This window comes from Barbus barbus, assembly GCF_936440315.1.
Source record: "Barbus barbus genome assembly, chromosome: 6".
Lineage (NCBI taxonomy): Eukaryota > Metazoa > Chordata > Actinopteri > Cypriniformes > Cyprinidae > Barbus > Barbus barbus.
In genome coordinates this window covers 35395164-35414021 of record NC_136734.1, presented here as the reverse complement: position 1 = coordinate 35414021, position 18858 = coordinate 35395164, and the positions used below count along the sequence as shown (strand labels likewise).

Here is an 18858-nt window from a genome sequence, read left to right as displayed (position 1 = left end):
AACAGAGCGCTGTGTGGATGTGAGAGACGGAGTGTTGTGAGGGAGGGAAATGGAGTGAGAGAGAACAGCCTGTTCTGGAGAAGGAAAGGCTGTTTCTCAATGTGAAATGCCCCGGACCAGAAGTGGTTCCAAATGTTGGGCTCAGGCTGAATTCAACCAGATGAAAACAGAAAGATGGCAAGGGGAATAAGAAGGAAAAGACACACACACAGAGCAATGGACATAATAAAAGTAGGCTGATAATACCAAAACACACTCTCTATTTGTTAGTTTGAGTTTTACCTCTTTGCTCTTTCTTGTTTATTCTCTTTTATGTGCAATAAATACATGTAGACCCACATTTAGATAATACCAATACATACATAAATATTTTTCTTGTACATTTTGAGAAGTTTATATATTTTACATTTCATGAGGACAGTTATATTACACAACATTTTATTTACATTGCTAAAACATTAACATAAAATATGAATAATTCTATCTTCATCAATGCAATTTGTTCTTTCCTATCCCATTTCAATTCTAAAAATATAAGGGGGTAAAATACTTTTCTGTGAGGGCAGTAAAAAAATATGAATGTCAAATGCTCATGTAGTGAAAGGTTAGATTAGGCCTAATTTTGATCACTTAAAATCTTAAGAGGTGCTTCAGGTAATTCATTTCTCAACTGACAAAACAGGTTGGGAATCCCTACTCTATACTGTACTGTACTGTACATTATTTATACTTGTAGTTTCTGTTGTTTTGTACTTAGTGTTTGTCTTTTGTTCTATTGCAGAACGTCTGAAGTCTGTGCCACTATAGCTCAAAAATTTTACAGTCATCTCCCTTGTGACATATCACACTGTGCTTCTGTTTGATCTGGTTTTATACTTGACTATAATGAGAGCAGTGATAAATCTGACTCACATGACAGACAATATTCAAATCTATGATTATTCTATTAAAGCTAAACTGCATCCACTCTAGGACAAAATATTATTTTTTACAGATAACATTGAGAAAATGGTGCTCAACTAATAAAAAATAGGATTATTTTAACTACACTGCAGCTTTTACCACACTGAATATATTTGAGAAAATAACTACAAAGAAAGAATTTACATTTCCAATATAGATGTCCTGTTGATATCATTGAGGACACGACTGGTAGGATAAAAGCAGGATTTCCCCTCTTTAGGATCTGCTTTGCTGTCTGCGGGGTTAAAAGTTCCTCATATTGACGGATCTGAATCAAAAGGGCTACCCATAACCCCCTGCTGCCATTAACAATCCCCCACAAGCACACACAGTTGGAGTGTGAGGATAAAAACACAGTCTAACACACATACACATATACTCTCCGGAGATTCAGATACTCTAATTTGCATCTGCAATCCTTTTGTAATGCCTTAATCCAAAAACCTAGGCTGTTTGTTTATTTAGCATGTTAGCATATTTAGCATAACACTTGCATCACATATTTCAAGGGTACACCATACCCAGCCGATACAGGATATTAACCAGCAGCATATTTGAATGATTACTAAACATCATGTTATACTGAATACTGGAGTAATGGATGCTGAAAACTCAGCCTTGCTATCTGAAATAAATGATATTTTCAATTGTAATATTTCAAGATGCAATGCCCATAATTCTCTACCACATCAAAAGATAGACCTCTTCCTTTTTGAACACCTCAGGGTCCATCATCGATCCTCATTAATGACCGACTACGCCGGCCTCCGGGCTCGAGTCTTTAATTGCTGCTGGTGCATCAGAATGGGTTTTGGAGGAGAAAAGGCAGGTCAAACAATGTACCTTGACTGCACCCAGCAAATCGTCTCAGCAAGGGCATAGCCACCATCCCGTAATGATTGTGCTGAATGGGTGAGAGGAGAATGATATGATACTTGGAGGACAGCATGTCGAGTCAGTGACATGACAGACATTGATAGGACAATTAGAAATTATCTAGAAAATTCAAATGAAACTGAGTGCAGAAACTTTTGGGTTTCACCAAAAGTGCACCATAACTATCCATATCCTTTGAATAAATTTATTTATTTTTATATTTTATGTTTACTATATTATTTTTAAAGATTTTTTTAAGTAAATAGCTGCAAAAGCAGGGGTGTAAAAAGTACTGGAAAATCTATCTAAAAACACTTGAGTGAAATTGAAAACATTTCCATATTTAATTTCCTTTTCAAAGCACTGAGAAATATTCTTGCATACCAACAGTTTATAAGACTGCACCAGTCTTACTTAAAAATACTGTTAGTCTTATTAGCCAAAGATTTGATAAACTGATGTGAAGGTGTGTCTGACTGTCACACCAGTCACACTTACTTATGAAATGATTTGTGATGACCAACATGCATCAAAAAAGCCCTATGGTGTTTTATATATATATATATATATATATATATATATATATATATGTATATACACACTGTTCAAATGTTTGTAGTCAGTAAGATTTTAATGTTTTACTCTTATGCTCACCAAACCTGCATTTATTTGATCACAAAGATTGTAAAACAGTAATATTGTGAAATATTATTACAAAATAACTAAAATGTAACTTATTCCTGTGAATTCCCGAGAGTTAATTTGTCTATTTGGTGTGTGTGTGTGTGTCCTTCCCGTCTTCATCTCATAGTGTGTGTGTGTTCTCTGTGCTGTGTGGAGGGCAGAGGCTCTGGGAAAAGGAGGAAGCCATAGAGAGAGCAGAAGGAGAGAGCATTCTTTTCCGCTGAAGTCACCCTGTCTGTGGCGATGGGAGAGCAGTGCTGTCCACACACACACACACACACACACAGCCGTCTCTGTGTGTCAGTGTCGGTACGAGTGGGTGGGAGTACACCACTGCAGGGGTTTTGGGTTGAGATAGAACGAGAGAGAGAGAGAGAGTGGTAAGAGAAGGATGGATAGAGAGAAACTCAAATAGGAGAGAAACGAGAGATAGTGGCAGAGAGATGGAAGGAGCGGGGGGGGGGGGGGGGGGGGTTAAAACAAGTGCAGGTGAGAAGACTGAGTGAGATTTTACTACCAGAAATAAAGTGGGATGAGGCATAAATGAGGTAATAAATGGGAAAAAAGAACAGTGTTATGATAAGGAATAGTTATTCCTCATCCGTAAAATGAAAATTCTGCCATCATTTGCTCGCTCTTACTGTATGTTGTTCCAAACATTTTTCTGTGGAACTCAAAAGAAGATATTTTGAAGAATATTTCTGATCAGTGTTATCATACAATTAAACGTCAGCGGGGTCCACAACAACATTGGATCCCAACTGACATTCATTGTATGAACAAATACCGATCAGAAATATTCTTTAAAATGTTTTCTTTTATATTCCACAGAAAAGAGAAAGTCGTACAGGTTTGGAATGACATGAACATGAGTAAATTATGATTTTTTCATTTTGTGTGAACTACTGCTTTAATGGTTCTGGAATGTACATTATTTCTCAGATGCAGACAGAAAACTAATATACTGTAATAAAATATAATATAAGCATCAAACCCATTGTCATGACTATCAAAACAGACACTAGATACAACAGTTTTTCCCTCAAAGAAATATATACAGTTTAGTTGTGTTTTGGTATTGTTCTAATGTTCTATTTCATCTGAAATTCTCTCATGAGTTGACAACAGGCTTCTGAGTGCAGTGAATGTAGAACAGGTTTCCAAGCATTGTCTATTGGAAAGCTGATAAAAAGATGTAAAAAACTGTAACTTGAATGCAAAATGTAAGTCGCTTTGGATAAAAGCGTCTGCTAAATGCATAAATGTAAATGTATTGTTTCTTCCTCAAAAGTAGTTGTAGAATGGTTTACAGAACCAGTAAGGAACCAAAATAGTTGAGAGCATTTCTATCTCTTGATCTAGGAAGAGAAACACATGAACCTTAATAAATGTGTAAATCCAGTGTACTCCACATTTTCCTTTGTATCTGTAATTAAGAGGTGATCTTTCTGAAGCTCCATAATGCATTAAAATCTTAGATAGCCCATAATGAGTTTCTCAAGATTAAATATTTATGTTACTTTTCACATTCTCATATTTAGATTCAAAAGCCCTCCTCCGTCTCCATACAGCAGGGAATTCTCCAGCACATTAAATTTCTCTTTGCAGCTTCCAGCACAATGCTGAAGATGTAGGCCCAGCCACAGGCAGCCAGTTTAGCGAAGCTTTCATATCTTCCACCTCTTCATCCTCAGTTCTCCTGGACTCCATAAGAGTGTCCTGATCTTCCAAGTAGAAGATTTGGAGGTGAGATTTAGAGGTGAAATGAACAATAAGAGCTGTTCTTCCAACCATATGAGCAAATTAAATGTTTGGGTGATGAGGCCTTCCAGTAAACCTCCTCCCTCCCCTCGTCTTACTGTCCGCTGCCAGGACAGTCCCAGGGCCCTCAAACGTCAGGCCGCGGCAAGGCGCTCAAGCGCTGTCTGTAATTGCTTTGGTCTAGACACTGTCTGGTATGGGAAACAGACACGCATATTGAGCATAAGAAGCGAGCGGGGGATGGAGAGAGAATGCAATGGGATTAAAACGAGTTACAAATCCCTCCAGTGAAATAAAGGATGTCAGAGCCTGATTGCAGTGGGTGGATGATTTACAGTACGAGAGCTGCATTAGATGGAAGTGTTTCATTCAGCTTCAGTCCTCCTGTGGTCTATGGAGGTGATCAAATGAGTTCTCCTGGCTTACTGACCTCAAACCAGCGTTGTTTTCACTGTGATCAAGTTGGTGTCTGAGAGTAATGGTCCTTTATTAGTCTACACAACTACAGGATTATTTTGGTTAGCTCTCGAGTGTCTCTTTGCACTAGTCATAGTAAGCCTCATCAGTCAGCATATTGGACCCCTTTTTTAGTTTCACCTGCTTTATATAAGAACACCTTATCCACCATATTGTGCAACACGGAAATAAGCACAGAAATATTTTCTTTGAATGTATAAGATTTCTGTTTCATTAGTCTCTATAGGTATCCATAGAAAATGCTAACTGCTGCACAAACCAGTGTTTATGATTATAATAAATTAATATAACAAATATTTGCAATATCAAGCAGCGTAACAGACTGTTATTTTACAATAAAATAACTGGAAGCAAGTAACATCAAAAGCTACCTTATATGGCCAATATCAATTTGGGCCAAAATATATATATATATATATATATATATATATATATATATATATATATATATATATATTTTTTTTTTTTTTATATATATATTTTTTTAAAGCTTAATTTTGATGGTGAAAAGGGTATTACTATTATTTCATTTTTTGCTAAAAAGTTATACTCCCAAACATCACTCAGCGTTGTTTTAAAAGTTTTACTTTTTAAAAGCTTATATATATATATATATATATTATATTATATTATATACAGTGCCCTCCATAAGTATTGGAACAGTAAAGTCAAAATTGCTGTGGAGTCAAGACATTTGTAAATATGATTAAAAGATGAATATGAGACAAAACTACAGAATGTCACGTTTTATTATTAGCCGTTTCAACACATATGTTTTACCAAAAAAAAACAGAACTTTTCGAGTTCATCCCACTCATTGATGTGAGCATAAGTATTGGGACAGTTGAATATAAGGCAGATATAAAATATTAAAAGCTATTATTTAGTTGCAGATCCCTTGCGCACAATCACAGCAGTGAGTCTGTGACACATAGACATCACCAGACTCTTGCTCTCATCCTTTGAAATACTTTTCCCAGCCTTTAATGCAGCCAGTTCCAATTGTTGTTTGTTTTGGGGAGTTTCTGCCTTTACTCTCCTCTTCAGCTGATGAAATTCATGTTCAATCGGATTTAAATCTGGAGAATGACTTGGGCAATCTAAGACTTTCCATTTCTTTGCCTTATAAATTCCTTGACTGAACTGGCAGGGTGTCTTGGGTCATTGTCCTGATGCAATATAAAGCACTTCCCAGTGAATCTGGTGGCATTTTCTTGAATATTGGTAGGCAAGACGATTTTGTACCCTTCCAAATTCATTCTGCTACTGTCATCATACATCAAGTCATCAGTAAAGTTGAGAAGGCCTGTTCCAGAGGCAGCCATGCATGCCCATGCCATGACACCACCTCCACCATGCTTTACAGATGAGGCTGTATGCTTGGGATCATTTGCAGTTCCCTTTTTTCTCCACATTTTTGCTTTCCCATCACTTAGATAAAGGTTCATCTTTGTCTCATCGGTCCATAAACACAGTTCCAAAACTCCTCTGGCTTACTTTTGCGCTTTTTTTTGCAAACTCTAATCTTGCCTTTCTATTTTTGGTGCTGGTCAGAGGTTTGCATCTTGCTGTGTAGCATCTGTAATTCTGTGTCAAAGTCTCCTGAGGACAGTAGATTGTCAGAGCATCACCCCAGCTTTCTGGAAGTTGTTGGTGATTTTACAGACATGTCTTTTAGGGTTCATTTTCACAGCTTTTATGATTTGTCTGTCATCAACTACTGTTGTTTTCTCAGCCGATCAGGTAGTTGTTGGTTGCTGGTGTCGATGGTGGTTTCCAAACTCTTGATTTCTCCATGCCCTTTATTTTTGCTATAGCTCTAATTTACTTCCTCTTTTCTTTTAGCCAACTCGTCACCAAACACCAATGACTTGTATAGACACTGTAAGGACAAAAGTGTTGGGACACCCCCTTCTTTAGAACAGAAAAAGGCACTAAGAAAACTGTGGCAACAAAGATGGAAACATAATTCATGTATTTAAAAATTGTATTTCCATCTCTGTTGCAACAGTTTTGGACGTATGGACAGTACCCATATGTACAAGTCATTGGTGTTTGGTGATGAGTTTTTGGCTCAAGGTCTGCATATAAAGTCACACCAGAGGTGTTCAGCTGGAATCAGGACTTGGCTTTCTGCAGACCAGTCAAGTTCTTCCACACTGACTGAATCAATCATGTCTTTTTGAACCGTGCCTTATACACAGAGGCACTGTCATGTTAGAATAGAAAAGGGTTCTGTCCAAACTGTTGCTATAAAATTAGCAGCACACAATTCCCTAGAATATCATTATATGCTTAAACATTAAGATTTGTACTCGTAGAAATTACTAAAGTAGTCAAACATGTTCATTAGAAGGGGGTGACCCAATACTTTTGGCAATATAGTGTATATATAAATATTACGCACCACATCTGTTTTCAACATTGATAATAAATTTCATTTTAAAATGCAGTCAAATAGAAAATGGTCCTTTTAAATTGAAATAATTGTAAATTTCACAGTATTGCTGTTTTGGCCATATTTTTACATATTCTGTGTACTTTTTTGAGACTATTAGTCAGACAGTACACAAACAGAGTGATGCCAAAGCTATATAACATCTAATTCTAATAATAAAAAAGACATCACTAGTTTGAATTCATTTTCAATAAATACTAATAATAAATAAATTCTTTCAAAGGTAGTAAACATCAAGGAACATACCAGTGTGTTTGTGTGTGAGTAACAGAGAGAAAATTAAGTATACAGTGAAAAAAAGATAGTTTGAGAGTGTGCAGGAGTCTTGTGGACGATGCATGCCGTGCTGTGCTAAACTGTACTAACCTCTCAGTGGGTGGCTGCAGTGCTAGAGCTCAAAAAGACTTGAAAAGCTTTTCCTCCACTTCTTGTTCTAACTCTTTCCTCCTCTCTCTTCATAGGCATTTCAAAGCCTGGGCAAAAAGGCGGAATTAAGTATTGTTCAAGAAAACTATCCATTCAATATCAAGTTCAAAATGTTCACACTGACACTTCGGGCCGCTATGAATACATACAGTTTATTTTTGGTTGTGCAAGTCCTTTGAAGGTTTGCTAGTCCTGCCAAAATTTAGCAGTGTTCTTGTGCTTGAAGCACTGAGAGAGTAGGAGTGGGAAGGGTGTGGTGCAGTCCATTCTTAGCAGTGTGCAGTATGCCTGGCTTTATGAATGTCATCACTACTATCATTAGTGCTAACATATTTTGTCACAGATCCTGATTACGCAAAAGAAGGACATAAGAATATCAGAGAATATCCACAAGTAAGACTTATTCTGGCCAAGAAAGACATATTCATAAGCTTCGAATGAGTCCAAGTGTTAAATCCTTTGGACATATTTCTTGTAAAGTGTATTTGGAAGTATTTTCCATTTTCTCTACAGTAATTGATGGGGATAATTATGATAACTGGGATTTGTTTTCCTTTGCTCTGTGTTGTAGTCTCAGATTCAGGTTTCTATCTGTGGGCTGAGGGCCACCTACTTGGACAGAATGAAGCAGTCTGACGAACATGCAAAGTGACCAATCACAGTTCCTTTTGTATTTATGTGCCTTATAGCATCACATCATATTCATTATAAAACAGTTATTCCTAAATTATAGACTTGCACAGAAAAATCAAAATATGGTGTGGCAAACTCTGCAAATGATCAAACAAAATAATAAAAAAATGAACAGAAATATGTGCAGACATTGTAATTACAAATTCTGTCCATCCAAAAGTTTTTATTGAAAAACACACACACACACACACACACACACACACACACACACACACATACACATACACATACACATACACATACACACACACACATATATATTAAAAGTAATACAGGTTTGGAACATCATGAGTGTGAATAAATTATGACAGAATTTTCATTTTGGGGGTATCCCTTCATGGTCTGTTCACACCAACATGAATTTTCGCCACACAATTTGTCTCTTCAGACCAAAATAAATTAGATGGACTGAAAATGCAAATTCTCTCTCTGACAGTAGGTGGCGTTTATTGTCACAGAGAAGAGAGTCAAACTGTATTAAAATGTTCTCAAACAGATACAAGAAAGCTTTTTCCAGACTCTTCCTCTGCTTTTCACTGTTGCTTATTAAAATACCCCATTCGTAAGCACCACCATGTTGTAGCTTAATGTAGCACAGCAGCTATAGTAATGTGACCAAAGCACAAACCTTATTGGTAGGTGAGTTTTTTAAAAGTGTGTTCAAAATTAGAACAAAAAAACAAAAAAAAAAACAAATCCATCGCATTGACGGCAAACACATTTGTGTCGGTCTAAACAGATGCATTAACAGCTGTTTATTCAAATTAAAATGTTTATCACACCATTGGTATTGGTGTGAACAGGCATTTACTCTGCCGTTCTAAACCCAACTGAGGCTTTTTACCAACCAAATGGGTTTACAGCAGTCACTTTCTTATTCCTATCTCCATCAGTCTCGCTCTGTTTTTCTTCCCACTCTATAAATAGACAATGACAAGGATGCTTGTTTCCATCGCATATCTACTACACATGTGAACCAATACAACCCCATTCCCAAAACTAACCAACCAACTCCTGGCACTCGCACAAACTCATAGATGCACATGAACACCTATACACTGGCTTCAAATAGGCCATGCTCAAACAACCTCCCGTGGCCCTCAGCTAGCCTCCCAGTAAGCCTTTTCATTTCACAGACGCATGGACGGAAGAAAAAGGAGGGAAAAATGAAGCTTGGGAGGAGTAGGGGGCCATTGCGGGGGAGGGACCGAAAGGGGAATGTTGGGGGGGGTGTTAGGCAGCATTGTAATGATGGAGAGCAACTCGATACTCTTGCATGCTGAATATTCCCCTGGAGGGCTTTTTCCATTACTCGAGCACAGCAGAATGGTGGAGTCGTTTAGTTTAGCCCAAGCTGCCTAACGCTCTCTCAAGCTCCCCCTCCCTTTCTCTCACCCTATCTGTTCCCCTGCCGCCCCTCCCCTCTCTCGTGTTCTCTCCCCGCTCTGTGTTTTTCCATAGGCACATTGTGCAAATGTAACCTTTCAGTAAGCCCCTCCCCTCCAGGAAGTTGGCTGGCCCCTTTGCTGCCAGGAAATATGAAAATCTGGCAGGATGCCCAATTAATCTCCAAACAGAGAGAGAGAAACGGCAAAGCAGTTGAGATGGAAAAGGAAATGTTACAGCTTGACTCACCAGAAGGGAGGAGGAGAGAGGACAGTTTTACTTTAGAGAGTCACATTAACTATAGCGCTCTGAAAAGTGTCTAGTTTTCTGTATTTTTACTTTATTTTAGTTTTACACTAAATGTCATCAGATCTCCAAACCCAAGAATGCATGAAGGTGAGACTGAGACTGGAGAGTGGAGATGGTTGTAACAGAGGGGTTTTTGTTAGTTTAACTACTTGGAAATTAGGTACACTGATAATACCACAATCATACATGAACACCAGCTTCCAGTAGTGACATTAAACAGAAAGTCTTTGTGTATAAATAATAGGGACGTACAAACATAAAGTTTAATGTAGAGAACATTTTACTTCTGTGTAACAATTTAAATGAGAGCGCAGATATCATCTGAATCAGTAGTTTCTCTTGTTTAATTTGATAGCATTTACTCTTGCACCCAAGTGTGAGAAATAGAAATGACATGGAGGGACAAGGAGTAGACAAAGAGGGTTGCATCATTACTTTCAACTTACATTTACATTATTATGACATTTTTGAGCTAAACAGCTCAAAATTAAATGGGATGGAGTTGGAGATTGGTGTAAAAATAATTGTTAAAAAGTTAAGTAATATGTAGCAGATAAATGTTGAAAAATTATATTGATATTTAAGATGGCACAAAGAAAAATATTGACTTGCAGACCCAATCACCCTAACTTTCTTTAATAAACATATAAAAGCTTTTTAATGCCAGGTGCAAACTTCGCAGTCCTTTACAATTGTTGCTTGTCAGACTGTATGATATGATCCCAGTCAGATCTTGGGTAAAATCCATGGCACACTGTAAAGCATCAACAATATCACACAGCAAAACTGCAACAACAAATTTCTGACACAATTTTGGTAATTTGTCAAAGATTGATACTTCTCATAAGATTCACATCTATTCTAAACATTTTCCATTTGGATATTATGGCTCTGATAATGGACCTTCTGAGCCCTAGAGACATAGAAATGGCATTGTAACCTTTTCCAGGCTGACAAACTACTTTCTTTTGCAGTCTGCAGAAATTTCCTTCCTTTGTGGTAAGATGCACCTGACTTTACAAACATGGAGCTGTCAAATTTATATTGAGTTCCAGGCTAAATAAAGGCTTGTAAAACAACATTCCTTTATCACCGTGATATGTTTTATTTATTTTTTTATTTTAATTTAAAAAAATTTTTACAGTGGTGTGTAAAAGTTTTTTTTTTATTTTTTGCATATTTGTGTCACACTTGAATGATTCAGATCATCAAACAAATTTTAATATTACACAAAGATAACCTGAGTAAATACAAAATGCAGTTTTGAAATAATGATTTCATTTATTAAGGGAAAAAAGCTGTCCAAACCTGCCTTGCCCTACGTGAAAAAGTAATTGCCCCCTAACTCTAATAACTGGTTGTGCCTCCCTTTGCAGCAACAACTGCAATCAAGCATTTGCGATAACTGGCAATGAGTCTTTCACATTGCTGTGGAGGAATTTTGGCCCACTCTTCTTTGCAGAATTGTTTTAATTCAGCCACATTGAAGGATTTTCAAGCTTGAAATGACTGTTTAAGGTCATGTCACAACATCTCAATCGGATTTAAGTACGGACTTTGACTTGGCCACTCCAAAACCTTAATTTTGTTTTTCTTGAGTCATTCAGAGGTGGACTTGCTGGTGTGTTTGAGATCATTGTCCTACTGCATAACCCAAGTGTGCTCGAGGTCACAAACTGATGGCCGGACATTCTCCTTCAGTATTTTCTCATAGAGTGCAGAATTCATGGTTCCATCAATTATGGCAAGTCGTCCAGGTCCTGAAGCTGCAAAGCAGCCCCAGACCATTACACTACCACCACGTTTGACTGTTGGCATGATGTTCTTTTTATGAAATGCTGTGTTGGTTTTACACCAAATGTAATGGGACACACACCTTCCAAAAAGTTAAACTTTTGTCTCATCAGTCCACATTCAGAATATTTGCCCAAAAGTCTTGGGGATAATCAAGATTTTTTTTGGCAAATGTGAGATGAGCCTTTGTGTTCTTTTTTGGTCAGTAGTGGCTTTTGCCTTGGAACTCTCCCATGGATGCCGTTTTTGCCTAGTCTCTTTCTTATTGTCGAATCATGAACACTGACCTTAATTGAGGCAAGTGAGGCCTGCCATTCTTTAGATGTTGTTCTGGGTTCTTTTATGACCTCCTGGATGAGTCGTCATTGTGCTCTTGGAGTAATTTTGTTAGGCCAGCCGCTCCTGGGAAAGTTCACCACTGTTCCAAGTTTTCTCCATTTGTGGATAAACGTGGTTCGCTGGAGTACCAAAGCCTTAGTAATGTCTTTATAACCCTTTCCAGACTGATACATGTCAACTATTTTATTTCTCATCTGTTCTTGAATTTCTTTAGATCGCTGCATGATGTGTTGCTCTTTGAGCATGCTTCACTTTGTCAGACAGGTTCTATTTAAGTGATTTCTTGATTCAAAAGGTCTGGCAGTAATCAGGCTTGAGTTTGTCTAGTGAAATTTAGCTTTCTAAAATAATGTGGTTAATCCCAGTTCTTTCATGATTTAACAGGAGGGGGCAATTAATTTTTCACGTAGGGCCAGGTAGGTTTGGACAGCTTTTTTCCCTTAATAAATGAAATCATCATTTAAATATTACTGCATTTTGTATTTAATTGCATTATCTTTGTGTAATATTAAAATTAGTTTGAGGATCTGAATCTTTTAAGTGTGACAAATATGCAACAAAAAAAACAAAACAACAACAATCAAATGATAACCTTCATTTGCAGTCAATTAAAGACATTTACATTTACATTTATTCATTTAGCTGACGCTTTTATCCAAAGCGACTTACAATTGCTATATATGTCAGAGGTCGCACGCCTCTGGAACAACTAGGGGTTAAGTGTCTTGCTCAGGGACACATTGGTGTCTCACAGTGGATTCAAACCCGGGTCTCTCACACCAAAGGCATGTGTCTTATCCACTGCGCCATCACCACCCCAAAAGACAATTACAGTCATTTGGCCATCATATTCTGGGAGAAAATACTTTTTCCACACCCAAAGGTTGCATATTGGAAACTTCAAACAGCAAAGACATGAAAGACAAACCAAACATTTGTGACTCTATCTGGGTACTGCATCAGTCTACAACACCCAGCATTGTACACTCTTAAAAATAGTTTCTTTATAGGCATTGATGGCTCCATGAAGAACCTTTAATATCCATGGAACCATTTCACTGTGTAAAAAGTTCTAGATAAAGATTACTAAAATGTTTCCTCAGATTATTAAAATGGCTATTAAAAACCAAAAACCTTTAACCCTCTGATATTGTTCACTTGGGAGTCACACATGTTCATGATCAAAAGTGACCAGACACCTGAAATGTTGCCTTTTTTATTTTCAGTAAAATTAATGTAATATAGTAATGTTCAATAATATGTTTTCTTTTTTCTTTTGTATTTTGAGAGAATTTCATTGCGCTAATTAACATTTATGCAATAATTATTATTATTTAAAAACTTTTTTAAAACTGAAAATAATACAAAAAAAGTTTTCTAATATTTTATATTTTTAATTATAGCAGTATTTCATGTTAAAATAGAGACAATGCCTTTAAAATCCAATTTTTGAAGTCAGATTAGTGCCATCTGGTCGAAGTAAAAAAAGAAAAACTTCTGCAGTTCCATGTTTTAGCCACTAAATTCCTAAATAGGCTTAGAAATTCTCTAGTTGTTTTTAGACAAATTTGTATTCTTTTAAGTCAACTTTTTTATTCTTTCAAGTCAACTCAAAGACAACTTTTTGTAAAAATTTTTTTTTTTTTTTTTTTTGAAATGTTGATTTGAATTGTCATTTTTTGCATTAAAGGTGCCATAGAATGCATTGATACAGTATTTTAAATTGTTCTCTGATATCTACACAGAAGGTATGTGGCTTAGGTAAGGGCAAAACATCTCCAGAAACGATTTTACATGTCCATTTACAACCCTAGGATTTCTCCCTAGAATGAAACGGTCTGTTATTGGCTTATTTGGCAGGGTCATGAATAATAATGAGCTCTGCTCTGATTGGCTGTTTCACAGTACGGCTCATCAGCAAGAAGGAAGCACAGGGAGGAAAATATATATTTAAATACTTTCTCTCGCAGTTATATCGTCGGGTAATTATACTGTATATAAAACGCGGGCATCAGGGAGCCGTTATTAATATGCGAGGCATTGAAACTGCTTTTGAACGATCCATCGATCGCGTTATAGTTTCACTTTCAAGAGACGCGATCACACAAACTATGTTTACATTATGGAGCAACAGTACTTACCACACATTTCACAAGATCAGATGCTTGTCAGTGGTGCTCAGGATCTGTAAGTCATTCGCCATCATCCTCATCTCTCCTTACTGAGAGTGAAATCTTATGTACTGTAACAGGCTACCGCTAGCAAGGAGCTAACCATGTCCCTTTAGTGGCTCGCGTTATTTGCTTTCTGTGCCTTTCTGAATACAGACACCAACCCATCCCTGCACTTCACACCCCCTGCACGGCCTGGAACATAACATTTATTTTGTTATTTTCGCTGTTGTCCGCGCTTGTTTATTTACAATACCTGCAGAGCTTCTGATGGTTCGGCCGGCTTAGAACAAGGGCGGGTTTATGCAAATGTTGGGGGCGTAGTGATCCCGACTGTTGCGTCACAGTCGGTGTTATGTTCTGATTCGCCTGTTTTTCAGTGGTCTTTTTTAATCACGAGATTTACATATGAAGGAGGAAACTATGGCGTTTGAGGCTCACTGTATGTCATTTCCATGTACAGAACTGTTATTATTTAAATATGCCAGGGTAAAGACAGTTTTTCATTCTATGGCACCTTTAATATTACTACAGTCAAACCTGAACACAAAGACATTTTATTACACAACACATGGAGTGTGTCTATTTTGCACTCTTGATATTTTAGAATTGTCACCCCCTTCATTGCTGTGCATTTTTTTCGGAATCATGAATGATTTGTATATTGTACACACAAAAAATTATTTGTATTTTTGTATTTTTACGTATTTTCAATGGCGGTCATTTTTGACCACAAACAACAGAAGTGTGACTATTTTTTATGACCGTTTATCTTTTTCGATTCCTTATATATTATTATTATTATTATTATTTTTTTTTTTTTATGGTCACATTGTGACTGCCATAAAAGTCATCGAGTTTCATACCGTTCCAATGAAGTAGCGATTTTTTAAATGTCAAAATATTTTTTTTTCCCATCTAAAATGACCGAAAAACACCAGAGGCTTAAGTACTTTTAAGTTGTTTTAATAACTGTTTGCTGAAGGGTTCTTCGGGGAACCCAAAAATGGTTCTTCAATGGCATTGCTGCAAAGATCCAATTTCGAAACCATTATTTTTAAGAGTGTAGATAATTAAAATGAGAACGCTAAATCAGAAGTAACAGATTTCAGAAGAAATTGCCCGCAGTCAATAATACACAACACACGTGAACGCACACAAACCTGCCTTGCCACACCCTGAAGAGTCATTCAGCCTATTTAGCACACCACACACCCAATACAGAAGGTGATATTGTTACTTGGTGTGGTGTAGCCTAGTTAACATACAACAAACAGGTTATAAAGATTGCTTCATACCGCTTTTTGTGAAAGGCAGACTCAATCTTATGTAACGTCCCACGTCATTCTCTTCCTGGTAAACAAGAGCTGTGCTGCTCCGGAGCTGAAGAGGTTTTAGAGCGCATATTAAAGCTAACTCTGACAGAGGCATTTTTGCCTACAGTACACAACCATCCAGCTCTTCTTTGTGCCTCCATGTTTTGCAAAAGCACCTTGGGTCTCTTAAAAGTGTCAAGTGTGGTAGAAGAACATTGTGATGGGTTGAGCTGGCAAAACTTGTGTTTGTGAGATTTGCCTGTGTAATGGGGAGGCAAAAAAAACATACACGATGCCTGTTGAGGTTTAGTAGTTGACTAGCTTCAAACTTTGACTTCTAAGCTTTTTGAAAAGCATCAAAAGGCCCTTTACTTTATTAAATGTTCATTTAAAGCAAATTAATTGAGGTTGAATGGAACCACTTGTCCTTGTTCCCAAAACTGTGGAATCTGATGGAACGTTTTTACTTGGTAAATGGGAGCAACTCTTGATTTTTCATCAACAAAGTGAGGCAGTGAATGCGTTACTGATCTACTTAGTGATAAAAGCATGAGTAGGCTCCAGAGTCCTGCTGAGGCAGATGAGGTTGACTCACCTCCGCTCCCTGCCCTATCTCCTCTGTGATTTCCAGTCACTGAACTCAGCCCCATGTACTTTTTATGGGCCAAATAGTCCACTTCATCTCTTCCTGCGCTAGCAGCACTGAGTAGCTTGCAAGGGCTGGGTCAGGAATACTGGGAAGTGCCCGAACTAACAGTGCCACCTGATGGCTAAAGGCTGCTACTACATAAATCACATGACTGTTGTTAGGAACTAGAGCACCACCACAGGCTAATTGCTATAACTGCACATCTGAGATTTAGCCTTAACCTTTTTTCTTCACTTAACTACTTTGCTTTTTAGATCTTAGTCTACCTCAAGAGTCTACCTCAATATTTCTATTCTAGTTCTGTTCTATCTTTATGCACATTTTGATAAAACAAAGAAGATTTTTTTTTCACCATATTCATATCCTCCCTCCTTATTTTGTGCATTTGCTCCATTTCCTGGAAGTGCTTCCTTACTTATGACGCACTTCCTGATGGTTTCTGTGCAATAGGGGGAAACGGTGGGTGGAGGAGAGAAACCATGGAAGGAGATGACTGTTTTCCTGACTCACATTTTCAGATTCCAGCACTATTATGTGGAAGGAGAAAGAGGTTAATCTCAGAACAATAGGTGACATGAAGAAGAGATGCTGAACCTCATGAGGACTCCAGCTCATATATAATACACTGTGTGCTGTTTTTAGTCTATATTTGTTGATTCTGACCTTCCTTTTTATTATGGAACTAAAAATCTTGAGAACATAGTTCATCTTGATTAGAGGGATAGTCCACCCAAAAAATGAAAATTCTGTCCGTCATTTACTCGCCCTCGTGTTGTTCCAAACCTGTATGACTAACATGAAAGAAGATACTTTGAAGAATGCTAGTAAGCAAAAAGTTTTGGTTTCCATTGACTTCCATTTTATGGTCAAAAAATACAATGGGAGTCAATGGGGACTGAGGCTGTTTGGTTACAAATGTTCTTAAAAAATATTTTATTTTGTGTTGCATAGAAGACAGAAAGTCATACCGGTTTGGAATGACACAAGGGTGAATAAATGATGACAGAATTTTTAGGTTTGGGTGAACTATCCCGCAGCACAGAACAAAATCCCACATCAAGCCCAGCAAATTGATTTTGCCATTGATATATTTGCACTATGAATGACTGCGTTTTTTTTTTTTTTTTTGTATTGTAGAAAACCCTCTCTTTCATTGAATGCTGGAGGTAATTTCTCTCTTGGAACAGAGTGAAGAGCTCCCGTTTCCTGTAGATCACCAGTCATGTCATCTGTTGAGAAGGACGAATACCATTTCTCTCATAAAACAGAGAGGTAATTTCTCCAGTAGGTGCTCGTAAGCCATTTGTTTTATAGTGCTGCATGTATTATGGTTAATCTTTACTCTTGGTTAGCCATGAGACCAGCTCCGCTCTCTGGAACGTGGGTTATTGGACTACCATACTGGAATTTAGGGGTCTAATGGACTTTACACCGAACACACGCACACAAAGAGGCTAAACCAGAGCCAGGTGACATGCAGGTTCCAGGAAGGACTCTTTTTTTTCCCATTTGGGAGAGCAAGTGGGGGATCCCAATAATGTAAACATTCCTTTCACCTCACCATCTCGCTCTCGCCATGACCCTAAAACACCCTCTCTGCCACATCCACGCACGTCGTGAAGACCCTTATCGCTCCACACTCCCCCTGAAACCGGGCTGTGCCGCTACCCCCGTGCTGCAAAGCCCTGACAGGCACATGAAAAGGCGGGGGCCGGGAGGCATTTGGGCTGGGGGTGCGGAGGGGGTTTGAAGGGAGGAGGAGGAGGGGTTCCATTTAAATTCCTGCTTTGTTCCCGTGTTCTCCACCAACCCCCTTTACTATTCCCATTCCTTGGTTTTCTCCTCCTGGAGCTTCGTTTCCCAGCCTAGAGAGATCAGAAGAGAGTAAGAACGTATGGAGCGCTAAGAGCGGGAGGGCTGAGGGTTAATTGAGCTGAGGTTACTACTTCCTGTTTGACTCCAAAATATAACTTCTGGTTCTATGAATGGTGAAGTTGTCAGTGTTTACAAAAACTAAATGAAAACATTTTTCGGAATTTAATAAAAATAATAACATAAATTTATAACTATAATTTTTTTATTGTTTCCCTTATGTTCACCAAGGCTGCATTTATTCCACCAAAAATCTGTATTAATATAAATAGTACAATTATAAATAACTGTTTTCAATTTCAGTATATTTTAAAATGTAATTTATTCCCGTAATGCTTCAGTCTTCAGTGTCACATGATCCTTCACAAATTATTATAATATGCAGATTTCCTCATTTCTTCGAGGCAAGAAGAAAAGTAAACTATTCTTAGACTTTTATTTGTGCAACCTCAATCTGAACCCTGACAAACATGAACAGACAACTGTTTTCCCACAGAATTGTGGGTTTGGTGGCCAAATGGCAGAAGCAGAATAAATGAGCCAACAACGTTGTTGCCAAGCACAGAATCTCCCCCGTTCCCTGACTGAATCACCTCAGTGTGCATGTTAGATCATTTTTGCTGTAAAGTTGTAATTTGAGCTTGAGTCATTGACACTTCAATTAATGAACCAATCTGAGGTCAA

The 18858-nt window shown here is 37.7% G+C and overlaps 1 protein-coding gene and 1 long non-coding RNA gene across 4 annotated transcripts in view; one reads left to right on the top strand and one right to left on the bottom strand.

The window, feature by feature from the left end:
* ntmt1 (N-terminal Xaa-Pro-Lys N-methyltransferase 1) overlaps positions 1-18858 on the top strand; it is a 128312-nt gene that overhangs the window by 94972 nt on the left and 14482 nt on the right. Inside the window, exons 1-2 of one of the 3 annotated variants that reach the window (XM_079420051.1) lie at positions 9931-10120; positions 17440-17574. The exons of 1 other annotated variant lie outside the window; for it this stretch is intronic. In XM_079420051.1, coding sequence (XP_079276177.1) covers positions 17525-17574 — 50 coding nt within the window. In that variant the 5' untranslated portion in view covers positions 9931-10120; positions 17440-17524. Of the gene's footprint in view, positions 1-9930; positions 10121-17439; positions 17575-18858 lie in introns of those variants that run through there. One more of the 3 variants, XM_079420050.1, reaches the window with a different exon arrangement.
* LOC306871856 lies at positions 269-7863 on the bottom strand. Its single transcript, XR_013784379.1, has 3 exons — positions 7795-7863; positions 7586-7692; positions 269-1867 (listed from the first exon to the last, which is right to left on the bottom strand). It is a non-coding gene; the product is annotated as an uncharacterized lncRNA (long non-coding RNA).